General features: G+C 45.0%; 1 protein-coding gene across 1 annotated transcript in view; it reads left to right on the forward strand.

Annotated features, from left to right (window-relative positions):
- The window catches only part of MCOLN2 (mucolipin TRP cation channel 2), a 122,609-nt gene extending 106,398 nt beyond the window's left edge, over positions 1 to 16,211 (forward strand). The window contains exons 13-14 of the mRNA XM_073593627.1: positions 13,513 to 13,646; positions 15,068 to 16,211. Of these exons, the coding sequence (XP_073449728.1) occupies positions 13,513 to 13,646; positions 15,068 to 15,104 (171 nt within the window). The 3' untranslated portion in view covers positions 15,105 to 16,211. The remainder of the gene's footprint in view (positions 1 to 13,512; positions 13,647 to 15,067) is intronic.
- Positions 16,212 to 20,937: the final 4,726 nt, after the last annotated feature.

Below are 20,937 nucleotides of genomic sequence, written 5' to 3' on the forward strand. Positions count from 1 at the left end.
GAGCACAGGATTGCTGGCATGATTGCCTCCATCCCACAGGGTGGCAAGAAGCGTGACAGATCTCCCCTCCCCGGAGCCTCCTAGTGGCCCGGCAGATGAGTCTGCTTCCGAGCAATCTGGACAAGAAGATATCCAGTTGATGTCTGCCTCTCAGTCGCTAAGGCTTTCGATCCTGACTCTGACCGAAATGGTTCATTCTGCCTTTAAGTTGCCTCTTGCAGAGGTGACTGAGCCCCCCTGGTCCTCTTTGAGATCGCTGAGGTCTCTATAGGCTGCACAGGCTTTCCCCCTACACCCCCTGTTGGAACAGGCGGTGTATGCTAATTGGGAACATCCTGACAGGATTTTTGTTCCTCCTAAGAAGAAGTTTTCCCCTTTTTTTTTTATTTCCCATGGATGAAAAGTTTTTTTTAAAATGGAGCATGCCTGCCGTAGATGCAGCAGTCTCTTCCTTTAAACAAGAACTTAACTTGTCCAGTAGATAACGCACAGGGCTTGAAAGACCCTGTTGACAAGAAATTGGAGTCATTATTAAAGGCTTCCTTTTCTTTGGCCTGTTCAGCTATTCAGCCAGCTTTTGCAGCAATTGGTATCTGCCAGTCCATAAAGGATCAGATCAAACGACCTGATAGGCCTAACCAGGAGGATGATCTGCCTGAAAGTAAGACAGATAATCCTTGAGCGCTGTGTTTTGCTGTTGACACCTTAAAGGATTCAATACAGCAGGTTTCTTATTTGGCTCTCTTGTCTGTACATATGCGAAGACTTTTGTGGCTTAAGAACTGGTCAGCCGAGCTTCCTTGTAAAAAGTTATTGGCAGGTTTCCCTTTTCATGGGGAACGTTTATTTGGTGATCATTTGGACAAATATATCCAAGAGATGGATGGAAGTGTTCTCTACTTCCTGTGAAGAAAAGCACCAGACGTCCCTTGTTTAAAACCTCAGGGCCTGCTTCCTCAAATGACTCAGCGTCAAGGCGGTTCCACCACCAACAGGGCGCTAGGGCCAGGGGCAAGCCGCAGGGCCAGGGCCAGAAGAAGCCCTGGGTCCAAATCTCTTCTAAACCCAGCACCAAGCCCTCCTTTTGAGGGGACGCCCCCACTCTATCGAGTGGGGGGAAGGCTGCTGCACTTTGAGGACATTTGGAGAACAATAACTCGGGACGAGGGGGTAACCTCAATTATCTTGCGGTTACAAGCTGGAGTTGCGGGCGTTCCCCCTCAGAGGTTTTTTAGATCCAGCGTTCCCTTGGATCCTCCCAAAAGAATCTTATTGCTTCAGGCACTACATCATCTAGTGCATCAAGGAGTGACTTTAGAGATTCCTGTATCCGAAAGGAGCACAGGGTTTTACTCAAACCTGTTTAAGGTTCAAAAACCAAACTGGGACACAAGGCCCATTTTGAACTCAAAATCCCTGAACAAGTATCTACTGATACAGTCCTTTCGGATGGAGTCTGTCCGCTCAGTAGTAGCCTCACTCCAGAGGGGAGACTTTCTAGCCTCCATCGATATAAAAGACGCGTATTTACACATACCTATTTTACAGCCTCATCAGAGGTTCCTACGTTTTGCAGTAAGGGACATCATTTTCAGTTTGTGGCTCTACCCTTCGGGCTTGCTACAGCTCCCTGGGTGTTCACAAAGGTCCTAGCACCAGTACTGAGTCTTTTAAGGGCCCAAGGGATCCTGGTGCTCGGGTATCTGGATGACCTCCTGCTCAGAGATCACTCATTACAGGCTCTAGAACAGAGCATAATATGCACAGTGCGGTATTTGAAAAGCTTAGGCTGGATCATAAATACCGAAAAGTCAGCCTTGAAACCAGCTCAAAGTCTAAAGTATTTAGGTCTGATCCTAGATACGGTTCAAGCAAGAGTATTCTTGTGCCCTGCAAGATCAGGTGCGTCAGACAAGGGGCACCAGACAACCCTCTATTCGGCTCTGTATGAGTCTTCTAGGTAGGATGGTATCCTCCTTCGAGGCAGTGCCCTATGCCCAATTCCATTCCAGACCTTTACAACAAGACGTCTTGTTGGCTTGGAACAGAAAAGGACAAGCCCTGGATTATCCAATGTGCTTATCTCCTCGGGCACGCTTAAGCCTAAACTGGTGGTTGCAGGATCAGAGCCTGCAAAAGGGAAAATCCTTTCTCCCGCTAACTTGGAGAGTACTGACTACAGATGCCAGTCTCTCTGGCTGGGGAGCGACCCTAGAAGGGCTCACAGCTCAGGGGAAAAGGCCAGGGACAGAACAGATCCTGCCCATCAATGTCCCGGAATTACGGGCAGTACGTCTGGCCCTACGGTCCTGGTTGGTGGAGCTTCAGGACTGCCCTATCGGGGTTCAGTCTGACAATGCCACTGCAGTGGCCTATATAAACCACTAAGGCGGTACCAGGAGTCATTCAGCTCTGAAGGAGGTCAACCACATACTAACCTGGCCAGAGGAACATGTGCCGATTCTATCGTCAGTCCATATCCACGGAGTAGAGAACTGGAAGGCAGATTATCTCAGCTGCCAGCAGATTTGCCCAGGGGAATGGTCCCTACAACCAGGGGTGTTCCAGGAAATTTGCCAGCGTTGGGGATGTCCAGAGGTCGACCTATTGGCATCCAGGTTCAACAACAAGCTACAGCAATTTGTGTCCCGAACAAGGGATCCTCTGGCAATCGGAGCAGATGCTCTGATGGTTCCCTGGTTTATGCTTTCCCTCCAATCCCTATCCTTCCACATTTGTTGCGCAGGATTCGGAGAGAGGGGGTTCCAGATATTCTGGTGGCACCAGCCTGGCTCAGAAGGCCCTGGTTCCCGGAGAGTGTGAGTGACAATAGACAGGCCATGGACGCTTCCACGTTGCCCCAATCTACTGTCTCAAGGTCCTATATTCCACCCCAATTTACAGTCTCTAAATTTGATGGCATGGCTATTGAAGCCAGGGTGCTGAAGGATTGTGGCATCTCGGGACCAGTGGTGTCTACCCTATTGAATGCTAAAAAAGTTCTCACTAGGAAGATTTATCATAAGGCCTGGAAGACTTATATTGCTTGGTGTGAAGCCAGAAAATGGCATCCTCGGAAATACATGATTGGGAGAATTCTCTCTTTTCTACAGTCGGCTGTGGAAATTGGGGATTTAAGTACAATCGGAGGTCAGATTTCGGCCTTGTCTGTATTCTTCCAAAGGCCTTTAGCATCCCATTCGTTAGTCCGAACCTTTATGCAGGGGGCGACTCGTTTGCTTCCCCCCATTAGGTTACCTATGTGTCCTTGGGACTTGAACTTGAGCTGTCTTACAGAAACAACCATTTGAACCTATCAAGGAAATTCCACTAGACTTGCTGTCACACAAGCTAGCCTTCCTGATGGCCATCACCTTGGCTAGAAGGGTGTCAGAGTTGGCAGCCCTTTCATGCAGGGAACCATACTGTATCCTCCACCATGACAGGGTCGTGTTACAACCCGTTCCATCCTTCTTGCCAAAAGTGGTGTCGGCCTTTCATTTAAACCAGGACATTATTTTCCTTCTTTTTTCTCTCAGCCTCGTTTGGCAGAAGAGAGACGACTGCATTCATTGGACGTTGTCTGGGCAGTCAAGGTTTATTTGTCTAGATCTGCGGAGATCCGAGGATCAGACTCCTTTTTTGTTTTACTAAAGGGACCCAAGAAGGGGCAGGCATCTTCGAAAGCTTCCATTGCCAATTGGGTCCGTCAATTGGACATTCAGGCCTACGGTCTGAAACCATAAAGCTCCTCTCCATTAGGGTGAGAGCTCATTCTACCAGGGGTGTAGGAACCTCTTGGGCTTTTCGCCATCAGGTATCTGTGGCTCAGATTTGTAAGGCTGCTACCTGGTCTTCAGTGCATATGTTCACAAAATTTTATCAAGTGGATGTTCGAGCAGCTGAGGATTCGGTGTACTGTGGGCTGCCGTGTAAGTTCTGATGGCTATTGTTTGGCAGGGTGTCTCCCTCCCCTCAAGGCTATTGCTCTGGGACGTCTCAGCAGGTAATGAATATTAGTCTGGCTCTGTGTCCCATGATGTATGAAAAAGAAAATAGGATTTTTTCGTCATACTTGCCTGCAAAATCCTTTTCTTTGAGTACATCATGGGACACAGAGGTCCCTCCCTTCTTTTTTGAGGATTCAGTGCTTGCTACAAAACTGAAGTACTTCCTGTATGGGAGGGGTTAAATAGGGGATCACTTCCTGTCTAAAGACCTTTGGTCTACCAGTGTCCATTCACCTGCAGATGGAGTATAACCCAGCAGGTAATGAATATTAGCCTGACTCTGTCCCATGATGAAAAGGATTTTACAGGTAAGTATGGTATGATGAAAAAATTGTGCTTTCACTGTAGTGTGTTTGCAGAGAACTAGGGACCCAATCCACGTGGCATTTCTTTACACTTATCACAAATGCACTTTTTCCGCAGTTTGAAGATCTGAACACCGTAGCTGAGTGCCTCTTCTCATTGCTCAATGGTGATGACATGTTCGCCACGTTTGCACAGATCCAACAGAAGAGTACCTTTGTGTGGCTGTTCAGTAGACTGTACCTCTACTCCTTCATCAGCCTGTTCATCTACATGATTCTAAGCCTGTTCATTGCACTAATCACTGACTCCTATGAAACCATTAAGGTGAGATTGGTAAAGTGGTAAATTTATCTTTATGTCAGAAAAGTTCAAATTCAAGCGGAAAAAATTGCGTAAGTCAAGCTAAGATGATTTTTTTTTTTTTTCTAAGTCACCTCTGAAAACAACTGTATATCATTCTCAATTTGTGACTGGCATTGGAATGGATATTACTTCTATTTTCGAAAAGGTTATCTTGCATACAGTGCCTTGAATTATTCACACCCCTTGAAATTTCCACATTTTGTGTCATGTTGCAACCAAAAACGTAAATGTATTTTATGTCATGGACCATCACAAAGTGGCACATAATTGTAAAGTGGAAGGAAAATGATGATAAATGGTTTTCAAAACTGTTTTACAAATAAATGTGAAAAGCGTGGCGTGCATTTGTATTCAGTCCCCTTTACTCTAATGCACTGAACTAAAATCTAGTGGAACCAATTGCCTTCAGAAGTCACCTAATTAGTAAATAGAGTCCACCTGTGTGTAATTTAATCTCAATATAAATACAGCTGTTCTGTGAAGGCTTGTCAGAGAACCTTAGTGAACAAACAGCATCATGAAGGCCAAGGAACACACCAGACGGGTCAGGGATACGGTTGTGGAGAAGTTTAAAGCAGGGTTAGGTTATAAAAAAAAAAAAAAAAAAAAAAAAATATCCCAAGCTTTGAACATCTCACGGAGCACTGTTCAATCCATCATCCGAAAATGGAATGAATATGGCACAACTGCAAACCTACCAAGACCTGGCCGTCCACCTAAACTGACAGCAAGGAAAGCATTTATCAGAGAAGCAGGTTACCATGGGAACTCCTGGAGGAGCTGCAGAGATTCACAGCTCAGGTGGGAGAATCTGTTCACAGGACAACTATTACTCGTGCACTCCACAAATCTGGCCTTTATGGAAGAGTGACAAGAAGAAAGCCATTGTTGAAAGCCATGAGAAATCCCATTTGCAGTTTTCAAGAAGTCATGTGGGGAACACAGCAAACATGTGGAAGAAGGTTCTCTGGTTCAATGAGACCAAAATTGAAATTTTTGGCCTAAAAGCAAAGGGCTATGTGTGGCGGAAAACTAACACTGCACATCGCCCTGAACACACCATCCCCACTGTGAAACATGGTGGTGGCAGCAATCATGTTGTGGGGATGCTTTTCTTTAGCAGGGACAGGGAAGGTGGTCAGAGTTGATGGGAAGATGTTTGGAGCCAAATACAGGGCAATCTTAGAAGAAAACCTGTTAGTCTGCAAAAGACTTGAGACTGGGGCGGAGATTCACCTTCCAGCAGGACAATGACCCTAAACATACAGCCAGAGCTACAATGGAATAGTTTAGATCAAAGTATATTCATGTGTTAGAATGGCCCAGTCAAAGTCCAGACCTAAATCCAATTAAGAATCTGTGGTAAGACTTGAAAATTGCTGTTCACAGACGTTCTCCATCCAATCTGACAGAGCTTGAACTATTTTGCAAAGAAGAATGTGCAAAAAATGTCACTCTCTAGATGTACAAAGCTGGTAGAGACATCCCCAAAAAGACTTGCAGCTGTAATTGCAGTGAAAGGTGGTTCTACGAAGTATTGACTCAGGGGGGCTGAATACAAATGTACATCACACTTTTCACATATTTATTTGTAAAAAATGTTGAAAACCATTTATCATTTTCCTTCCACTTCACAATTATGTGCCACTTTGTGTTTGTCTACCGCATAAAATCCCAATAAAATACATTTGGGTTTTTGCTTGTAACATGATGAAATGTGGAAAATTTTAAGTGGTATGAATACTTTTTCAAGGCACTGTATCTGGTAAATAACAAAGCCGTGTACAATACTGCATCATAGAAAACAGAACTACAGTAACGTTTGTGGCCATACTTGTCAATGACTAACTTTAAACTGTTTAACCACTTGACGTCTGGAAGATTTTACCCCCTTCATGACCAGGGTATTTCTTTCTCGAACATCACGGGACACAGAGCCACAGTAATTACTGATGGGTTATATAGGTATCACTGGTGATTGGACACTGGCACACCCTATCAGGAAGTTCAACCCCCTATATAATCCCTCCCCTTGCAGGGATACCTCAGTTTTTACGCCAGTGTCTTAGGTGATGGACGTGTAAAGATGTCCTGTGCTGAGCTCCAAAGGGAATATCCTAAGATCCTATACTGGGGCAAGCCAGGCGAACCGGATCCATTCAAAGTGTCTTTTCATGGCGAATTGAATGGTACCCGGGCCTCGTGTCCGAAGAAACGAGGTTTTACCCGTAATGCTTCTCTTTTTAGAGAGCTGGACCCCGCAGATCAGAAAATGGCTTTAAACTTCCTAATTTCTGGCGAGGTGCTTTACGGTCCCAGAACTGTTGGATCCCCCTACTGATGGGGGCCCCAGTCTCTGACGGTTTTTTCAAACGGAGCCCACCGTGAGAGGTGAAGATTGGGTCTGTGTAAACAGCACCCTGCGGCTCGATAAGGTAAGAGGAGATTCCACAGAATTTTTGAGTTCTAGTGGCTTTTCTCCTTTAAGGTAAATGCATGCTATGCCTATTGTGACCACCGGGGGCTGCCAAGAGCACAAACCTACACATGCTGAATGTCTGTCTCAGGTGTTGTAATCGCTGTGTATGTCCCAGCGTATCAAGCAGGCTGCAAGCAGGTAAGGTGGATGGGGGGATTTCTCATGTTTGAATGTTCCCCCCCAGGCTAGAGAGGGGCCACAGGGGTCTAGAAAGTGGTTATACCACCCGGGCTCTGTGGCCTAATGGCCACCATCTCTGAAGATAGCCGTTCAGGCAAATCTTGTTACCAGTCACCCTCCTCCCCCCCCCCCCCCCCCCCCCCATCCCCAGCCTTTTCTCCAGAGCATGACAGGAGAGTCGGCAGTGGGGGAAGCGCTCGTTTTTTTCAAAACTCGAGGGGGGGGGGCGGTAGAGGAGGGGGCGGGATGTCAGCACAGAGTGTTTAGACTCCCACTCAGGCCAGCTGCAGGCTATTAAAGGCACTCTGTACAGGTGCACTCAGCCTTCTGAGAGACACAGAGCTGACGGTCGCATGTAAGGTGGGACACAGGCATTCTCCTAGGCAGCATTTACTGAAGTAACACCAGACTGAGCATTGGGTAGCAAGGCTTTTAGCCAGACTACATCGCTCAGCGGACAGTGTTCATTTGTATACCTCACACCTTGTTGCTTTGCACTATGGGTAGAAGAGGTTCAAGCACCCCAGGAACCAGAGACACTAGGGGATCTCGTTCAGGTTCTGAGGGCCCCCTGTCGGCAGCATCCTTCCCCCCTAAAGATGGGCCAGGGACGGCTAGCCAGGGAGAGCCATTGGGGTCAGGGGCTACACCTGCTTCTGGCACTTCAGCCCCTGTATATATTACACAAGAGGTTTTTTCCTCAACCATTAATGGTCTAGAGGAAAGATTAATGGCCGTGATTACGTCTTCACTCAGTGGAAGAAAACGCACTAGGCTTTCCTCTGTTCCCCAAGACCCTCAGACAGAGGAGCTCTGGGATAAAGGAGATGAATCCCTTTCAGAGGATCGGGATGGGATGGATGATTCCTCTTCAGAGGATTCAGGTGGAGAGGGACCCTCTGCGACTTCCCAAGAGGAGAAAGTCTTAGTGCAGATCCTCACTGGATTGGTCCGCTCCACATTTAAGTTGCCCATACCTGAAACTGCTAAAGAATCCTCTTCTGCTTTGGGGTCACTGAAACCTTTCCAAGCAGCACATGCTTTTCCTGTTCATACTTTACTTGAAAAGCTTATTTATTCTGAGTGGGATCACCCAGGCAAACGTTTTTTTCCGCCGAGAAAGTTTTCAACACTTTATCCGATGGAAGAAAAGTTTATTAAAATGTGGGGAATTCCGGCTATTGATGCCGCCATTTCCTCAATAAATAATAGCCTGACTTGTCCTGTAGACAATGCTCAGATGCTCAGGGATCCTGTAGATAAAAGGATGGAATCCCTATTGAAGGATGTTTTCTCCTTAGCAGGATCAGTGGCCCAACCTGCAATAGCAGCGATTGGAGTCTGTCAATACTTAAGAGACCATGTTAAGCAGGTCATCAAAGTATTACCTGAACAGCAGGCCCAGGGGTTTGCTAACCTTCCAGCGGCCTTATGCTTTGTGGTTGACGCCATTAGAGATTCTATCGTGCAAACCTCCCGTCTTTCACTGGGGTTGGTGCATATACGTAGAATCCTATGGTTGAAAAATTGGTCAGCCGAAGCACCATGTAAGAAGCTACTGGCTGGGTTTCCATTTCGTGGTGCAAGGTTGTTTGGAGAGGACTTGGATAACTATATCAAGAGAATCTCTTGTGGGAAAAGCACTCTTACCTGTCAAGAAGAAGAGTAAGCGTCCCTCTTTCAAACGGACTCTTTCCCCAGCGCCGGGGGCTTCAGCCTCCAGGCAGTCTCGACGGCCGCCTCCATCGGGGTCCAGAGACAAGAGTCAACCCCAGGGACAAAAGAAGTCCTGGGGAAAGAAGCCTACTAGGCAAAACACTAAGACCTCTGCATGAGGGGGCGCCCCCGCTCACTCGAGTGGGGGGAAGACTGCGACAATTCTCAGAGCTCTGGCAGGAGGACTTCCAGAACAGATGGGTAGTCTCCACGGTAACCTTAGGGTACAAGCTGGAGTTTCAGGAATTCCCTTCTCCTCGGTTCCTCAGATCAAATGTTCCCAGAGACCCAGAGAAGAAGCAGTCGCTCCTTCTAGCGTTAGAGCGACTTTTGTCGCAGGAGGTCATTATGATAGTTCCCGCAAAGGACCAGGGATTGGGCTTCTATTCCAACCTTTTTACGGTCCAAAAGCCAAATGGGGATGTCAGGCCCATTTTGGACTTAAGGGATCTGAACCGATTCCTAAGGATTCAATCCTTCCGCATGGAATCAATTCGAACAGTAGTTCCCACCCTGCAGGGAGGAGAATTTCTGGCATCAATAGACATCAGAGATACATATCTGCATGTGCCCATTTTTCCTGCTCATCAGAAGTTTCTGCGCTTCGAGGTAGGAGGGCGCCATTTCCAGTTTATGGCTCTGCCCTTTGGGATAGCCACTGCACCTCGAGTGTTCACAAAGATCTTGGCTCCTCCTCTGGCCAGATTAAGGGCTCAGGGTATAGCTGTCATAGCATACCTAGACGACCTTCTCTTGATAGACCGGTCGGTAGCCTCTTTGAATGGAAACTTGAGGACCACGGTCAGGTATCTAGAACACCTGGGTTGGATCCTCAACTTAGAAAAGTCTTTCCTAAAACCAGTAAGAAGACTGGAATATTTAGGTCTGATTATACATACAAGCCAGGAGAAAATATTTCTACCCCAGGCAAAGATCACTGCTTTGAGAGAGCTGATTCTGACAGTAAGGACCAAGAAGGGTCCCTCAGTCCGCCTTTGTATGAGGCTACTAGGGAAGATGGTGTCTTCATTCGAAGCAGTTCCCTATGCTCAGTTTCACTCAAGAATGCTGCAACACAGTATTCTGTCGACCTGGAACAAGAAGGTTCAGGCATTAGACTTTCCGATGCACCTGTCGCATGCGGTGCGTCAGAGCCTCAATTGGTGGCTCATACCCGAAAACCTGCAGAAGGGGAAATCCTTTCTACCGGTTACCTGGACGGTGGTAACAACAGATGCCAGTCTGTCAGGTTGGGGAGCAGTTCTGGAACAGGCTGCGGTCCAAGGGGTATGGTCCAAGACAGAGAGGACCTTACCCATCAACATTCTGGAGATCCGGGCGATACATCTAGCTCTAAAAGCCTGGACTATCAGGCTACAGGGTTGTCCGGTCAGGATCCAGTCCGACAATGCCACAGCAGTGGCTTATGTCAATCATCAGGGAGGCACCCGGAGCCGAGCTGCTCAAAAAGAGGTGAACCAGATCTTAGTCTGGGCAGAGATGCATGTGCCATGCATATCGGCAGTTTTCATCCCGGGAATAGAGAATTGGCAGGCGGACTATCTAAGTCGCCAGCAGTTACTTCCAGGGGAATGGTCTCTGCATCCCGACGTCTTTTGGGCCATATGCCAAAGATGGGGGGTTCCAGATGTAGATCTCTTTGCATCCCGATTCAACAAAAAGATAGACAGATTTGTGGCAAGGACAAAAGATCCTCTTGCATGCGGGACGGATGCGTTGGTGATTCCGTGGCATCGGTTCTCACTGATTTACGCATTCCCGCCTATTCTGCTACTACCACGACTCCTTCGCAGGATCAGGCAGGAAAGGAAGTCGGTACTTCTGGTGGCCCCCGCTTGGCCCAGAAGGACTTGGTATGCAGAAATAGTAAGGATGACGGTGGGTTCCCCGTGGACCCTACCGGTACGCCCAGACCTGTTATCTCAAGGTCCAGTGTTCCATCCTGCCTTACAAACGATAAATTTGACGGTTTGGCTATTGAGACCCACGTTCTGAAGAGTCGTGGGCTCTCAGGTCCTGTCATATCTACCTTGATTAATGCAAGGAAGCCAGCTTCCAGGATGATTTATCATAGAGTCTGGAAAGCTTATATAACCTGGTGTGAATCCAGAGGTTGGCATCCCAGGAAATATGTCATAGGTAGAATCCTTGATTTTCTACAGATGGGATTAGAGATGAAGCTGGCCTTGAGTACCATCAAGGGCCAGGTCTCTGCTTTATCAGTATTATTTCAGCGGCCACTTGCTTCGCATTCTTTGGTCCGAAACTTTATGCAGGGGGTGATGCGTCTTAATCCTCCGGTTAAAGCGCCCCTAAACCCCTGGGACTTGAATTTGGTCCTGGCTGTGTTACAGAAACGGCCTTTTGAACCAATAAGTCAGATTCCTTTGGTCTTGTTGACAAGGAAATTAATTTTTCTGGTGGCCATCTCTTCTGCTAGAAGAGTATCAGAATTAGCAGCCCTTTCCTGTAAGGAGCCTTATTTGATTATACACAAGGATAGAGTGGTACTACGCCCTCATCCTAGTTTTTTACCGAAGGTGGTTTCTGATTTTCATTTAAACCAAGACATTGTTCTACCTTCCTTTTTTCCAGATCCCTGTTCTCCGGAAGAGAGATCTCTACATTCGTTGGATGTAGTAAGAGCAGTTAAGGCCTATCTAGGGGCAACTACTCAGATCCGCAAGACGGATGTTTTGTTTGTGCTGCCAGAGGGTCCCAATAGAGGACAGGCAACGTCAAAAGCTACCATTTCTAAATGGATTCGACAGTTGATCATTCAAGCTTACGGTTTGAAACAGAAGATTCCTCCGTTTCAGATCAGGGCACATTCCACAAGGGCTATTGGTGCTTCTTGGGCAGTGCATCACCGGGCCTCTATGGCTCAAATCTGCAAGGCCGCAACCTGGTCTTCAGTTCATACATTCACCAGATTCTATCAGGTGGATGTGAGAAGGCATGAGGATATCGCCTTTGGGCGTAGTGTGCTGCAGGCAGCAGTACAGGGTCCTCAGGTCTGATTGCACCCTACTTGGTCGTGGTTCCCCCCCCTCAGGTAGCATTGCTCTGGGACATCCCATCAGTAATTACTGTGGCTCTGTGTCCCGTGATGTTCGAGAAAGAAAATAGGATTTTTTAAAACAGCTTACCTGTAAAATCCTTTTCTTTCGAAGGACATCACGGGACACAGAGGTCCCACCCCTCTTCTAATACACTATATTGCTTGGCTACAAAACTGAGGTATCCCTGCAAGGGGGAGGGATTATATAGGGGGTTGAACTTCCTGATAGGGTGTGCCAGTGTCCAATCACCAGTGATACCTATATAACCCATCAGTAATTACTGTGGCTCTGTGTCCCGTGATGTCCTTCGAAAGAAAAGGATTTTACAGGTAAGCTGTTTTAAAAAATCCTATTTTTTTGCTACTCAGCACTGTGCTACTTTAACTGACAATTCCTCTGTCATGCTACACTGTACACAAATCAAATTTTATATTCTTGTTTTCACACAAATAGAGCTTTCTTTTGGTGGTATTTGTTCACCACTTTTTTTTTTTTTTTTTTTTTTTTTTATTATATAAGCAAAAAAAACGAACATTTTGAAAACAAAAAAATATTTTCTACTTTCTGTTATAAAACCTATCCAAAAAAAAAGTCTTCATAAATGTAGGCCAAAATGTATTTTGCTACATTTATTCATCCTTGTTCAATGGGGGAATAAGTTCTGTCAAACAACAACAAAGAAAAATTCCCAGCTCAACTTACCAGCCAGCTTACAACAAACCGAGTGATTGTAACAGTTCACAGTAAAAAAAAAAAAAAAAAAGGGGGGGGGGGGTTTCGTTTGCACACATTTGCAAATACATGCATAACCTGCGGAGGCCGCAACCAGGCACCCCAGTATTATCTGCAGTTCTAACTCTATAAATGTTTAGAGCCTCCATAGTAGGAGCACATATATAATAAATAACAATGGATAGATTGAGGACCGGTATGTCTGGAGGGAGCCCACCACTCAAAGGCACAGGGGTGCAGTGGACACCTAGCAAAATGGCGCAATGCCTGAAAAGGTGTGCAGCGCACCCCCCCCCCACTAAATAAGCAACAGTATAAACAAACGGCAACTGCCCCAACCTAAAACTGGCCTTAACAGCTAGGAAAGCATGAAAGGGCTATGCATGAAAGAATGGAGATGGCTTCTGTTGTCCACCTGGGATTTTTTTGCTATTGGGGACAGCAGAACCAGTGGTGTACATATTCATTCATCTTGCTGGACTCTGAATCTCAGATTCCATTGCCATTACTGTGCTGCTCACTTTGTTTTCCTATAGGATAAAGAGTGAAAACAAAAAAAAAAAACTTAAGCACTTCTAGACTAGGTTAAACTGAATAGTCATGGGGATTCTAATGTTTTGTCTGATCTTGCATTCTTCTTTAGAAATATCAGCAGAATGGTTTCCCCTCAACCGACCTGCATGAATTTCTGCACAGTGGGGATGGCATAATGGAATATAGGAAGGAGTCGGAAAAGAGACGAGTGCACACCTTTCCCTTTATTTGCTGCTTTCCAAGGTCAGTCCTCAGTGTGTATTTGAAAAAAAAAAAGAAAAAGTCTGCAGCTCTGATTGTATTACGTTCCCTGGTGTTTGGTAAAGCAGGAGTCTCAAAAGCATTGACAGGCCAGAAAAGTGTGTATTAGCAAATTTGAGATTTTCTAGAGACCTCCAGCTACCCTTTAATAAAGTATTTCTATTGATAGTGGGGCAGGCAGGGACATAAAAAGGATTTAAGTGACTTTGAATGTGGAATGGTTAAGTATTTAAAAAAACTGCTGATCTACTGGGATTTTCATGCACAACCATCTCTAGGGTTTACAGAGAATGGTCCAAAAAAGAGAAAGTATCCAGTGAGCGGCAGTTGTGTGGAGGAAAATGCCGTGTTTAATGTCAGAGGAGGATCGGCAGACTGGTTTGAGATAATAGAAAGGCAACAGTAACTCAAATAACCACTCGTTACAACCAAGGTTTGTAGAATACCATCTCTGAAACGCACAACATGTCAAACCTTGAAGCAGATGGGCAGCAGAAGACCACACCGGGTGCCACTCCTGTCAGCTAAGAACAGGAAACTGAGGCTACAATTCGCACAGGCTCGCCAAAATTGGACAATAGAAAATTGGAAAATCGTTGCCTGGTCTGAGTTCTGATTTCAGCTGCGACATTCAGATGGTGGGGTCAGAATTTGGCGTAAACAACATGAAAGCATGGATCCATCCTGCCTTGTATCAATGGTTCAGGGGTGGTGTAATGGTGTGGGGGGTATTTTCTTTGCACACTTTGGGCCCCTTAGTACCAGTTGAGCATTGTTTAAATGCTATGGCCTACCTGAGTATTGCTGCTGACCATGTCCATCCCTTTATGACTACAGTGTACCCATCTTCTGATGGCTCCTTCCAGCAGGATAATGCACCATGTCACAAAGCTCAAATCATCTCACCACTGGTTTCTGGAACATGAAAATGAGGTCATCGTACTCCAATGGCCTCCACAGTCACCAGATCTCCATCCAATAGAGCACCTTTGGGATGTGGTGGAACAGGAGATTGGCATCATGGATGTGCAGCCGCCAAATCTGCGGCAACTGCATGATGCTATCATGTCAATTTAGACCAAAATATCGGAGGTAGGTTTCCAACACCTTGTTGAATCTATGCTACGAAGAATGAAGGCACTTCTGAAGGCAAAAGGAGGTACAACCTGGTATTGGCAAGGCGTACCTAATAAAGTGTCTAGTGTGGGTGTATGTATATATACGTGCTCACATGTGTTTGAGCTTTGGGGTGCACATCCTGGTGGAATAGGCTATGTACACCTATGGGTGTCCTCCATACTGCATGTGCATCTGCCACCAGCTCCATTGTAGCATAACGATGAAAAAAAGAAATGTATGTAACCGATTTGAAAAAAATAATTCTTTCTTTTATTTTTTTACAGACAACATGACGAAAACGACTTTGTCCTTATAAACTGATGAAGGATCATGTATGGACAATTAACTTATTTTCACAAATGACATTACTGGGCTTGCTGATATTGCACCGGGTGGAACACTACTATTGATTGGCTTGGAATAGTCTGTTGTGTTCTGAATTGCCTTCTTAAGAAGAATGAAATTTATTTATTTTTATTTTTTTTTTGTTTTCACAATACAGTTGTGGTAGGTGGATTTGTCACAGAGTACTGCTGGGGATATTTTCAGACAATGGGTGCATGATGATGAGTCCATGTCCCCTCCATCTTCTGTACACAAGCACCAATCTGTCCTCCCTGGCCAAGCTCGGATGTTGGAGCTTACCCAGGTAGATAATGTCACTTCCTACTCATGTGACCGTGTTGGAGCCTGACAATGGGCCGCTCCAGCCCAAGCGTGGCCACAGGGAATGGTTACATGTCTCCTACTCACGTGATCGTGTTGGAGCCTGACAATGGGCCGCTCCAGCCCAAGCGCGGCCACAGGGGAGTGGTCACATGAAAGTCCTGCTATAAAAAAAAAAAAAACCTGAAAAACCTACTATGTTGGAGCATGGAAGCATGGATTCAAATGGAGTGGGGAGGAGATGAAGAAGCACGGTTGGGCTAGTATACCTTTCTAGGGGGTTGAGCTGTCAATAGACACTGTCACTTTCCCTAAATGTACACAGTGACAGTGTCCCTTTTTAATAATACAGAGTTTTATTTGGTTCCCCTCTGTTACCTGCTGCGATGGCCCTTGTTTTATAATCAATAAGGTCCTTTGGAAAGTGGAGCAAAAAAAAAAAAAAAAAAATAGATCTGTCCAAGCTAGTGTTGGCTTTTGTTTTCTGATCTGCACTGGAGAATGAAATCCAGGACATGTATGCACTGCTGAGCATTGCCATATTGTCCTGTTTGTATTCTTTACCTCTAACTTTTGTTTGTTGGCCCCAGTGCCCTGTATTATTTTTTTCATGTTTTCTGCACTGTTGTTTTTCTGCCGTTTTACAGAGAGAGCTTTATTTTTATGACACTGAATAATTTATAAATGTGGCTTATTTTCCTGAATTGTAAAATGGTTATTAGGGGATGGTTATAAACTAAAATGAAAGTTCTTTATTATTAATCTGGTCAGTCTTTAAAGCCAAAAACCAAACCAAAACTTTTTATTTGGCTAGAATTGGGAAGACTTCAAACATCTATTGTGGTGTTGTGTTTTTTTTTTTTTTTTTTTTTTAATAGTTTTATGGGACCAATGGCTTGGTGGTTACATGAGAGAAGAGATCCCACCAATGTGCACATAAAAACTTTTAATTTGAATAGAATTAGGAAGGGTGGTTGATAATGACAGGCCCGGGCCAGATAAGTTTGCTTTACTTATTTGATCCTCCTGTACAAAACCATTGACAATTTGTAGGCGAAAAACTGTCAGTCCTGACTATACAGGGGCTACATATGGGCAATTGTGACAATACCTGGGCAGCTAACATTTATTTGTGGCAATATATGGATAACTAATGAGAATTACTTTATTTATTGCCATGTAACACGCACTTTTTTTCACCCTGAAAATCGGGTGCAAATAGTGTGTGCGTGTTATACTGCAATTTGGGCAGCCTAGGAGGGAACGGGGATAGGGACGGGACGAGAGCCGTCAGATTACATACAACGAGAATCTCCTGTTTACTCAGTGGCCTCTGTAATAGGAAGTCCCGTCTCCTGGGCTGGCATTGGACCAGTATTCTGTCTATCATAGAACCCGGTCCAGGAGGCGGGACTTTGTATTAAAGAGGCCGCTGAGTAAACCGGAAATTCTCGCTGTATGTAATCTGACAGCGCTCGCCCCTCCCTGTCCTCTCCAAGGCACCAGTAATCTGAGGTGAGGCTGCAGATGGGCACTGATCAGGCTGCATTGATGGCAATGGTGAGGCTGCAGATGGGCATTGATCAAGCTGCATTTGTGAGGCTGCAGATGGGCATTGATCAAGCTGCAATGATGAGCAATTGTGAGGCTGCAGATGGGCAATGATCAGGCTGCAGATGGGCAATGGTGAGGCTGCATTGATGGGCACTGACCCTTATTTTGCTTCAAAGTTCTTTATTTAAAATTTAAGGTGTGTGTTATACGCCTGTGCATGTTATATGCCGATAAATACAATACGGAACATCTGGAGAGTTTTGACCTATGGAAGTTGCCATTGGGACCAAAATAAGAAGGGCCTTAGTCAGGGAGGTGACCAAGAACCCGATGGTCATTCAGGCAGAGCTCCAGCATTTCTCTGTGGAGAGAGAAGAACCTTTTCTAAGGAACAGCCATCTCTTCAGCACTCCACCAATCAGGCCTCTATGGTAGAGTGATCAAACAGAAGCCACTGCTCAGTAAAAGGTATATGACAGCCCACCTGGAGTTTGTCAAAAGGCACCTGAAGGACTCTCAGATCATGAGAAACAAAATTTTCTTGCCTGATGAAACAAACATTGAACTCTTTGGCCTGAATGGCAAGGGTCATGTCTGGAGGAAACCAGGCATCGCTCATCCCCTGGCCTATGCCATCCCTACAGTGAAGCATGGTGGTGGCAGCATCATGCTGTGGGGATGTTTTTCAGCGGCAGGAACTGGAAGACTAGTCAGGATCGAGGGAAAGTTGAATGCAGTAATGTACAGAAACATCCTTAATGAAAACTTGCTCCAGAGTGCTGTAGACTTCAGACTGGGGCGAAGGTTCATCTTCCAATAGGGCAACGACCCTAAGCACACAGCCGAGATAACAAAGGAGTGGCTATGGGACAACTCTGTAAATGTCCTTGAGTGGCCCAGACTTGAACACGATTGAACATCTCTGGAGAGATCTGAAAATGGCTGTGCACTGACACTCCCCATGCAACCTGATAGAGCTTGAGAGGTCCTGCAAAGAAGAATTAGAGAAACTGCCCAAAAATAGGTGTGCCAAGCTTGTAGCATCATACTCAATAATTGGTGCCAAAGGTGTTTCGACAAAGTATTGAGCAAAGACTGTGAATACGTATGTACATGTGATTTTTTTTTTTTTTTTTTTTTCATATAAATTTGCAAAGATTTCACACAAACTTCTTTCACGTTGTCATTGTGGAGTATTGTTTGCAGAATTTTGAGGAAAATAATTGAATCCATTTTGGAATAAGGCTGTAACCTAACAAAATGTAAAAAAAGTGAAGCGCTGTGATTACCTTACGGATGTACTGTATATTGCAGCTTTTCAGTCAGTAGATTTGGTGGCTGCATTAGGTTTTTTCCTCCTTTTATTTTCACCTGGCTATTCTGCCAGTAACATACTTCATACCCTAGGGCAGCCTTTCTCACCCTTTTCAACATGGAGAAACCCTTGAGGGAACCCCGCTAGAAATTACTATAGCTACAGCTCATCATACACAAGTATGATGGTCAGTGGGAAGAATGCTCCTTATGCCGCGTACACACGGTCGGACTTTTCGTCTACAAAAGTCCGACGGACTAAAGCCGACGGACTAAAGCTGGCTGACAATCCGATCGTGTGTGGGCTTCCCCGGACTTTCAGCGGACTTTTCCAGCCTCAAATCTGACGGACTTTAGATTTGAAACATGCTTCAAATCTTTACGTCATAACTACGCCGGACCCAGAAATCCGCTCGTCTGTGTGCTAGTCCGACGGACAAAAACCCACGCTAGGGCAGCTATTGGCTACTGGCTATCAACTTCCTTATTTTAGTCCGGTGTACGTCATCACGTACGAATCCGTCGGACTTTTGTGTGATCGTATGTAGGCAAGTCCATTCGTAAGAAAGTCTGCCGCAAGTCCGCCAAAAGTCCGACAAAAGTTTGTCGGACAGGCTGTCGGACTTTTGTAGACAAAAAGTCTGACCGTGTGTACGCGGCATTACACTTGTGGGTATTGGGAAGAATTACCCCCCCTGACAGAAAGCTAAAAGGTGTCAGTGGGAACTTACAGTATCTCAGAGGCAGAAATTGCTCATTGCTCAAGGAACCTCTAGCAACCTCTGGAGGAATCCTAGGGTTCAACGGAACTTTGGTTGTGCTCCTTGCCCTAGGGTGACAATCCTCACTCACTGTATCCTTAGAAAATCAGGATTTGGTACCCTTAGGAAGGGACTATGGAACATTTACCCTCATCTTCATATCATAGAGGGGAAGTTTTCTGTAGTCCTCAGCAAATTATGGAAATTATGTAATGGATAACAGAAAGCACAGGATGTTGTTTGCTGACGAGGTTTATGGAAAGACCAATAAGTGTTTTTGTGCACTTTTTGAACACGTATAATAAAAGGCTTTAAACTGAATATTTAACAGACTAAGGCTGGATTCACACCTATGCAGTTTTAGTGCTTTTTGCATTTTTCAGATTTGCACTACAGTCCATTTAACATGGTTTCCTATGGAACACGTTCTGTAGTGCAAATCTGCAAAATGCAAAAAGCACTAAAAATGCATAGGTGTGAATCCAGCCTAAAAGGAACTAAATAAGAGAATTTCACTGTTGGGGTTTACATGCACTTTAATCAATACAACTGTATTTTACTTGATATGATTCAAGTTCTTAGCAGGAATGAAATGAACTGTTAATAAATATACATGTAGTGCTACCCCACAAGGGCCCGCTGGAAAATGCTTGTCCCCATTGGTTGCCCTGGCCTCCCCAACACCTCTGACACTCTGGGTTCTGACATATTTAAAGCAGACATGAAATGCAAAGACACCAATAGTTAGTAAGGTTTTCCAGTTAACACTCTACTAGGATAAGTATAACAGACTCGGGTGTAATACAAGTTGACTGATAAGGCAGTAAAAAGAAATTAACAGGAACACACAATGAAATACAAATAACAGGAAGTCAAATTGTTATAACTAATTGGTTGAAGGGATTTATGAGCCCAGAACAAGAGGGGGAAGAGGAGACTTTTCATCAGTCCACCTCTAGGTCTAGATGCCACAAGAAATAGGAAGTAGATAGTATAAAAGGTTTTTGTAGGAGTTCCCTTTCAATAAACAGTTGTATCCTGCCACAGGTTCTGTGAGCAGAGTCCCTTTTGAGGAAAGGAGGTCCTTGAAATGTGGGTATGTTTGATCTTCAGCTAGCTATGATGGGGCCCAGAGATGTTACAAGGCAATGGCAAATTAAGGAAACTGAATGTAAAAGGTGTTCTATTTTCCAGTAAAGACCCTCCAACTGGTCAGGTGTAATGGTGTCTGCATGCAGTGTCCTTAACCTCCCTGGCGGTATGATTATTTCGGATTTTAGGTGCTGAAAGCGGTACCATTATTTTGCATGGAAATTTGGCGTTTTATATTGTAGGTCTGTAATTCTTAACAATAACACACTTAAATCTGTCCAAACAAGAGTCTAGTAGATATCCCAGGTATGATAAAGTTGGAAACACAAAAACATAAATTATAATTTAATAAATAAAAATAAATAATTAAAAAAAAAAAAAAAAAAATTAATAATAAAATAAATTTTCCCACGATTCACTGTCGCTCAATTCTGCAAGTGTTCTAATTTACTATCGCTGTTTTCTAGCTGGTCTAAAGCCACTTTTGATGTAAAGGGACACTTTTTGGTTGCTATGGACAATCTCCAGTTTTCAGGCAGAAAGAACAGTATATATCACATAAAACTGCATGCAGGGCACTGGACAAAGCACTGGGGACAAAAGGGATGTGAAATAATTTCATACAGTACTTTATGTGTTATGATTTTACACTTTTTTGAATTTGCCGCGAGGCTCCGCCCCCGTGCGTCGCGCCGCTCGCAGGGAACGGAGCCTGGCACGAAGAGGCTTCGGAGGAGGACGGAGCCCGCAGACACAGCGGGGGACAT

Source organism: Aquarana catesbeiana, linkage group LG07 (genome assembly GCF_042186555.1).
Source record: "Aquarana catesbeiana isolate 2022-GZ linkage group LG07, ASM4218655v1, whole genome shotgun sequence".
Lineage (NCBI taxonomy): Eukaryota > Metazoa > Chordata > Amphibia > Anura > Ranidae > Aquarana > Aquarana catesbeiana.